This window comes from Scomber scombrus, chromosome 16 (assembly GCF_963691925.1).
Source record: "Scomber scombrus chromosome 16, fScoSco1.1, whole genome shotgun sequence".
Lineage (NCBI taxonomy): Eukaryota > Metazoa > Chordata > Actinopteri > Scombriformes > Scombridae > Scomber > Scomber scombrus.
The window spans coordinates 18,181,293-18,189,690 of NC_084985.1; the positions used below are offsets into that span (position 1 = coordinate 18,181,293).

General features: G+C 40.6%; 1 protein-coding gene across 1 annotated transcript in view; it reads right to left on the reverse strand.

The window, feature by feature from the left end:
• LOC133995930 (electrogenic aspartate/glutamate antiporter SLC25A13, mitochondrial) overlaps positions 1–8,176 on the reverse strand; it is a 46,212-nt gene extending 38,036 nt beyond the window's left edge. Inside the window, 5 exon segments of the mRNA XM_062435440.1 lie at positions 1,597–1,668; positions 1,671–1,714; positions 7,266–7,408; positions 7,543–7,596; positions 8,165–8,176. Coding sequence (XP_062291424.1) covers positions 1,597–1,668; positions 1,671–1,714; positions 7,266–7,408; positions 7,543–7,596; positions 8,165–8,176 — 325 coding nt within the window.
• Positions 8,177–8,398: the final 222 nt, after the last annotated feature.

Sequence of the window (8,398 nt, forward strand, 5' to 3'; positions counted from 1 at the left end):
AAAATGAGCGTACAGACGTTTATTGCATGTGAAAACAAACGGGGCTTTAATGCAACATAAGCTGCAGCTGTTAATATTTTTTAATAGGTAATAAAGAAGGGAGCTCTTTATGTTTCGTTGGTGCCTTTAATCTAATGAATGGCAACGAGAAAAGGAGAAGGGGAGAAAAAAGACAGAATTCTGTAATGTATCACTATAAAGCAACTTTGACAAGTCTATAATCTGAGTCAGAACTTATTTGCTTTTGGTGAAATGGTAGCCCGATGCAAGTGGCAGACACTGCAGTCAGTGTTTGTGCGTGGCAATGATGTGCGTTATGTTTTTCATGCAATTTTCCACTTGTGTGCAAGCCTCATAGCTCACAGGCATTGGGATATTCATTAACCTTTGGGAGACGCAGAAAAACAGCAGACCTTTTAATTGCCACCAAGACAACGTCACTCTAATTGATCCTTTTAAATATGAACATTTACATATGTGCATATATAATCAACCTGCAATGATCTTGCACCCTGTCGACAGCAACAATTAAAATGAAATTCACTTACTCTTCCCTGTTTGCGAGCGGGATGTGTGCCCTGCATTTCAAAATCAAGTCTAATGTGCTAACGCCTCGCACACCTACAGAAGGCTGGCATTAGACTTGTTTAAATCAAATTAGGCAAATGTGAAATAAGCAACGAGTACGAAATGTCTTCCCTTTTCACCTCCGAGCTTCCAGGCATCAGAGTAATGGTGCCAATCATGCACAAACACACACACGCACGGGCACGCACACACACACACAGCTACCCACCCCCCTCCTCCATCTTTATCTCCAATCCTTTAGTTGCCATCAGCCCTCGCCACCTCAAACCTAACCTCATCTTTTTTTAACAGACCACATGCAATATTTTTGTTTGTGGATGCAACCACAACAAAATAGATGAGCTGAGGTCAGACCTCACATAAATAAAAGAGGATTTTGTGTGAAAACTTCTTGAGCGGTACTTTCAACATCCCTCAGTCCTCTGTCAGGATTGGCCCATTAAAGTCCTTCTTAAATGTCAAAAGTAAAGCAACGTGCAATGTTTGAGACATGAACTTTTATTTTATGTTTACGTAACACCATTAGAGTTACACTAATCATCAGATAAGTAGCCGATTCAGTTAACACTGCATCCTATACTTCATATTTGTTAGTTAGTATCCTCTCAAGTGGCCATCGCACATGTTGAGCCAGGTGAGGTTTACTTTCTCCACAACTTTGTTTTTATAAGAAAATGTACATCACCACAATAAGATTTCTCTACTAATTCACGACAGAAGGTAAGAGGTGAGATAGTGGGGTTTTGAGTGATTTTAAAAAAAGATGCATGAAGAAAAAGTTACGTAGTTAGGCCTACAGTTTATAAGGGAAAGCAACATTACCCAAAAGAAACCAATCAATACCGTAAAAGCAGTACTTAAAATGAGTAAGAAATGTGTTTGTTATGAAAGTGCACACCAAGTTTCTTAAGCTATGCATTTATCAAGAATCCTTCTGAAGGTCTCTTGTAAGGCACATTACATATATACATATTATTTCATCTAAACCTTTACATCAGAGGCAGTTACTTACCAAAGTGGTCATTCCATTCCCCGCTTTATCAAACAGCAGGAAGGCAACCATGAATAGAGAGTCTGGGCACACAGCACCGATTCGAACGCAACAAACTCTTGAAAGGAGATCATTCTGAAGGAGGAGAGAAGGATAGAGAGAAAGAGGAAAGGTAAGAGACTTTTAAATATGGTCATCGCACTAAAACCTGCCAGTCGATTCTTTAATATCTTTCCATTAATAAATTTTAATCAGTTACACATGTGAGACACTGGCTCATTGATATTCATATTGAGACTTAAGCTAAATTACACTAATAAAACAAAATATTCAATTACAAAAACTAGTCATTTTAACACTGCATTAAACCACAAACTCCATTATAATTACTGCCAGTTAGACAACCTATCACTCCGCGCTGCATGTTAATTCAAGCAGAATTTTTTTTATCCAGTAGTCTGTTATTCCATACGTAATGTCATAAACTCATCGAGTGTGACAGCAAAGAAAATAAAACATTTTTAAAAACTCAGTGTGTGTTCCCGGTCTGAGCTGGCAGCTGGTATAGAGAAGGCCAACTTTATAGCAGCAAAAAAAAAAAAAAAAAAAAAGGAAGATGAAATACGATGTTTTATATTTTAGTGTGCCATTTTAAACAAGTAGACAGACGAGCAGGGAGTTGGGAGCCAGTTATGGAAATACAATTCAATTCAATATAAACTTAATACAATTTGAGGTTCAGACGTGAAAATAAGGAGAGACCAAGTTGGATATCTTTTTTTAAATGTGAACTGGAACAAAAAAAAACCCCAGATATTTTCAGGGATTATCTGCAAACGCTTAAATGCGAATGAGTTGAAAGTAAACACTACAGATATGTTTTCTTTATTTCACTTTCACTCTCTATTTAATTTTTGTCTGTGTTTTGATTAATACTATTGTATCTCCAGCCTCTCCACAGTAACACAAATGGCCACATGCATCATCAACAAGAAAAAATAAATAAACATAAACACCCCTATTGTGTGAACCCACTGAGAGCCCCCTTGGGAGAGTCCTGCTGTGGGGAACTGGACCGGGCAGTCTAGCCTTTATTTAGGCCTTGGTTCACAGTTGCCACAAGTCCATTATGAATTTCACAAATGGATCTGATAATTACAGGAGGGGTCAGTGCTAATGAGCGGTCCCCAAGCATCCCTCTATTAAACCTATTTCAATTTCTGACGGGGGGGAGTGTGTGTGTGTGTGAGGGGGTGGTGGTTGGTGTGGGGGGGGGGGGGTGCAATGATTACATTTTCCTGGTTGCAGTAATTAATTATGTTACTGATGAAATTTAGAAGTGTTCATTTGGCCTCTGAGTGCTTCAGGTTTGCATGTGGGTGCACATGTACATCCTTATATATACTTATAAGCAAAAACATAAGGTACAGAAGAAACAGAATGACAAAGAGACGAGCTGTGCACTGACAAAAGTACTGCTTATCAAAATAATACCAAGAAAAGGAACATATTCTTGAAATTGGTGAGTACTAGACATCTCTAATAAAGGTTGAAAATCACAGTTTAGACTGCTGCCTTTGAAGTCTTGTAGTAATATAGTCTGCAAAAATGTTATTCTTCCCGTCAAACATTCTTGAAAAATATGAGAAGCAAAAACAGTCAACACAAAAGGCTTGGATTAATACCTGCTTTCAACAAAAACTCAAAAATACATATTTCTATGATGGCCTCAGTAGACGTGTGTTGGATCACGTGCAGCAGAGGGACTAAGAGGAATATGGAGGGAATTAAAGTGAGCATATAGTTTTCCTCTGTAGCAAATGAAATTAGCTGTCGTTGTTTCAAAGGCAAGACTAATTGTTTTATTAACTAAGCAGGTAGTTCTTAAGAACAGGGCCCTGCTGTTGGCAAGTAGGTGGAATGGGGCACAAAAGCACACTGCTGAGACCGTGGATCCACTGTTAAAAACAAAGCCAATACCAATCGTCGCTCACGCTGCTGGAATATTATCAAACTCTTGAATAATGATCAGTCCTTTGTGACAGATGCATAGTAAACGCTGAAATTATACTTCCGAGCAGTTAATAAAGGAGTTTAAGCAAGCTGCAGAGCAAAGACTCAGAGAGCAATAGTGTTCCCAGACAGAACTGAGGGAAAAAGTCAGATTTCTTCTTTTTTTTTCACACGCATCATTTTACATGCATTCTGGTCGTCCTGTCTGTGTTTTCCCAGACGTGGATAATCAGCATATTAGTGTAACTGAGAGGGCTGCTGATCATGGAGGGATTGGACCATAGTTTAGGCCGGGGAGTCCGGACAAGATCCAGGGGGCATCTCCATAACAGAAACATTCCACATACTCGTAAGCATTTACGCACAGCTCTGTAGCCAGGGATGAAGCTTATGATGGTTGATTAGCAGCGCCATGACGGCGGCAAAATGATTACCATGAGAGTTGGGGGAGGCCATCGTTCTTGCTATGCAGACCAACCCCAATGAGACACTCAATAATCAAATCAACCAACAACATCTCCCAACCATCAAGTGCTGTGGCGTGTGTCCAGGCCTGCCCGATCCACACAGCCTGGGATGAACTTAGGAGACAGGACAAACAGGATACTGTACCCATGGCATTTCTTCATCTCTTCAGTGCACTGTACTTACTTCACTCCACAGGATTTTGTTAAATCTTTAAACAGGCATAGACATATCCGTGACATGTATCAGACGAGAGATGTAACACACAAGACATAAACAAAGACTTGATTCTATCGTGTTCGTCTATGGATGACAGCTGAATGACGCTTTTGTTATGATGCCAATACAATGCAATTGAAACTGTCAGCGATACGTCTGTCCGGCATAAAAATTCCACCCTATATTCTATATATTTTTGTTTGTTTTTATCTCATCTTCGTCAACCTGCTTTTATCTCTGTCTCCTCTCAGCGGGTTTCTAAATACACTCCTCTGAACTGAAAACCAGGCTTGGAAACATTGTTTACAAGTAACATAAATGCATGGTGTTGGTTAGGCCCGGCTGATAGAAAGACAGCTCTTCTTCGTTGATAGTAGTGGGAGAGAGGGGCCTAAAGGGGCTTCAATAATCTCCTGTCCCTGGCATCTTGGCATTGTTACTGACAGCCTTCCACCCACCTAAAGCGTGCCTTCACACAGACACACCCATAAACACGCACGCAGGCGCACACACACACACACACACACACACACACACAGGTGAGTGCTAGCTGGCAGTATCTGTTAAGTTCCTAAGAGTGGACTCCCACCAGTTCAAGTCCAGAATGCCCGAAGCAGCTGGCAGACTGCTATTTTCCCAGCACGCTCCCTTAACAAGTTTTTTCTTTTTTTTAAACCTCCATGAGTCTATGGGGGAAGTGTTTTTTTCACACTTGAACAGATGCTTCTATCAAAATATTGGAGTTCAGAAGGACTAGAGGAGCAGAAAGGTGGGGAATGAGAAAGAGAGAGAGAGCGAGAGAGCAAGAGAGAGAGAGAGAGAGAGAGCCCAAATGAAATGGTGGGAGCTCTGAGTGCATTATGGTATGTGAGAGTGTAAAGAAAGTGATGATGAGAGGAGGAAGAAACAGAAAAAAAGAGAGGACATGGATAGTTGAGTGAAAAAGCCGCTCTGTATGTCGGCGCGCACGTACACAAAATGTTTGATTCCTAGAAATTGAGACATCCCCACCCTCCCAAAGCTCCATCTCTCTTTCTCACTTTCTTTATCATCTATCTGTCTCTCTCTGTCTCGCTGGGAGCGGGGAGAATAAGAGAGAGAAAAGTGATTTCCACATAACAGATTGTTACGGCTGTCACTATATCCCCTGATTTACACAGTCACAGAGGGGGAGGCAGACAAATGCATTTTCACTGTTTACATCCCCCACCCCACCCCAAACACACACACACACATTCTCTCCAACACACACTGGCATCTAAGTAAAATTTCTCTCACACAGACACACTCCAACAGAAAAGTAAGCGAGCACGCCGCCTGCCATCTGACCCCCTGCTAAATCTATTACCCCTGACTCATCTTGTTGAAATGGAGTCCTACCTCGCGAAAAAAAAAAGACAAACAGCAACAGGCGCACTAGCTTCAAATATACTACGCTCATATACCAAGCGAAACTTATTTTTCACAACGTATTTTCACAAGATCAGGCACGATGGATGAAAATATGGCCGTTAAAGTGGTTTGTTTTGTTTTGCTCCTGTTCTTTTTCATGAGGTTTGCTTAAAAAAAAACTAAAAAACAATGCATCTGTGTTTTCAGCTAGCACTTATTGAGCTGATTGTTGCTCTATCTCTGCTTTCTATATCCATTTTTTTTGTGTTTTTCATGAGGCACAGGTCCACAAAAGAATGATCTATACTCTGTCTTGTCAAATCATTTATCCATCCAAGTTCAGGAGGAGGAAAATAACAAAGTGTGAGCATCATGAGGCCTTCACAATGTCAGCTGTGAAAAAAAAAATCACATTTATGCCTTGGTCTAAACATTATTTGGGGGAACGGAAATAAAAAAACCTGACTTTTTTTTCCTGTTTTGCCCTCATATCATTTCCATTCCCCTCCACAAAACCAAAATGAGGTTTAGATACAAAGCCTGGGCCATGGGTTCCTAATAGATTTACCCTGATGCCACGGCCACCATTTATCCTGCTCCAAAGCCGCACAATGCAACAGAGTGCTCCTGAATAGCATGGGCAATTACAGTGCACGTGTGTGTTTTTTTATGTGTGCGTGTGTGTGTGTGCGTGTGTGTGTGTGTGTGTGACTGCGTGTGTGTGTGTGGGTCCCTTGCTCTCTCCTTTTCCAATTCCAAAACCCCCACTACTCCATCTCACCATCCTCTGGGCTCACAGGCGCGCACGCACACACACACATTCACCTTAAAGCAGATGTAATAACATGAAACTACGCAGCCATGTGCACTTTGCTCTTTGTAGAAGCCCAGGTGGTTACCATGGCAATGTGTTGGGGTTTTTTTTAATCTTTTTTGACTTACCCTAACATTTTATTACCCATCATTATGTATCATTAAATACATACATATTAATGTAAAAAACAGGGCTGATGGGGATGGGGGGAGGAGTAAGTGTGAAATTGGGGGTGTATCTACAAAGAAGGAAACACCTGAAAGGGGCCTTTGGTGGTTTGATGTCTCTTTGCTATATAATTCAAGTATGAACATCCTTCTGTGCATTTTTTACACCAAAGGATTCAGTCATTGGTTTGTTTATGAAATGCAAAATAACACGAGAAAGCTAGTCACACAAGATCAAAGGGATACATAATAAATGCACTAATTCAGAGTCTGCCATTAGCTTACTACTTAGCAGTTGGCTTCATTTTAATAAGGAGAGATAGATTTGTGGCTTAAAGCAGAACAATTTTATACCCAAATCAGCAACTTCTGCCAGAAATATCGTCCAACAGCAATGACGTCAATCCTCATGAGACACTCTGTTGTTGATCCTTGTAAAAACTGTCTATATTTGTATCTATCACATTTTGTGCCAAACGCTACTCCACTTACAATAGCAATTATGGTGTAATACCCTCCAAGCTACAAGGTTCATTTAAACATTGACTACCTCATTTGAACTGTTTTAAAACAAAATTATATATTAATTGTGTCTGCAGTGACACGCAACACCAACCCATCTTTCTTTTGGTCCACCACACCAGCCAGCAGTTTTGTGGCCTCGTCCGACAGCCGGATGTTTGTGTGGGCATGGAGGAAACGGCCCACAAAGTCCTCCGGTGACATGAAGGACTCCTCATTCTTCTTGATGCTGGCATACTGTAAAGAAAAAAACAGATGGACGCAGACACAAGAATGCATGCCGAGCTTTAGTTGCCAAAAAAAAAAAAAACAACAACAAAATCGAATGATGAAAAGCTTCTTTGTGAAGAGGTTAAAAGGTAAAATCCCACCTTTTCAAAAATGCCTTTCAACTCAGTGGGGTCGGCCCTCCTAGGCAGAACTGCCTGCAAAAGCAACAAGAAGTTAATACCATAAATAATAACATTATCTAAATAAAACTACCAAATCAAGTTTGTATCAAATCCACACTCATCCCGGTGGTCTCAGTGCATCCTTTGTGTGTCTCTATAGAAGATGATCCTGCTAGTGTGACTTTTAAAAAAGAAAGACTCAAACGCTCACATGCAGGTTGAAGAAGTGAGCTCTTGTTTTTGCTTTGGTTGTGCCACAGTGTCTTTTCTTTGTTTCCAGTTTTGATCTGTACAGTGAGTCACTTGGTGACTCCTTGCTGATGCTGTGCTGACGGACTTTTGAATCATTAGTATTATGAAAACTACAGAGATTTTGCTGTGCTTTTGTTTAGTCTGTGCTGTTTTTGGTTCTTGTTGATTTTTTGTCTTTTATATTTGTGCGTTTGTATTAATGTTCCTTTTTTTTTTACTATAAAAGTTAGATAACAACTAGTACCAACTATTCAATGATCCACATCAGGAGTTAGTGTATAGTATCCCTTCTTAAAATGTATACTAACCAATTAAATCACAAACAATGACAGGAGAGGTGTTGCTTTACCCTCAGGTCCATAGGAATAACAGGCACCAACAGGTAGTTTATGTCAGGGATGCCACAGCATATAGCATGATGCTAACCAAGGTTACCGGTGTCTACCACCGGCTTTTTTATAATCAAACCCAGACCGGTGAGCAGGAGAAGGGGCCTGGGAGGAGCAGGGTGGATGAGGTACAGGTGGGGTGACATTATTCTCGCGTTGCGTCACTTTTTTAAAACTACAACTCAGTCAGCTTC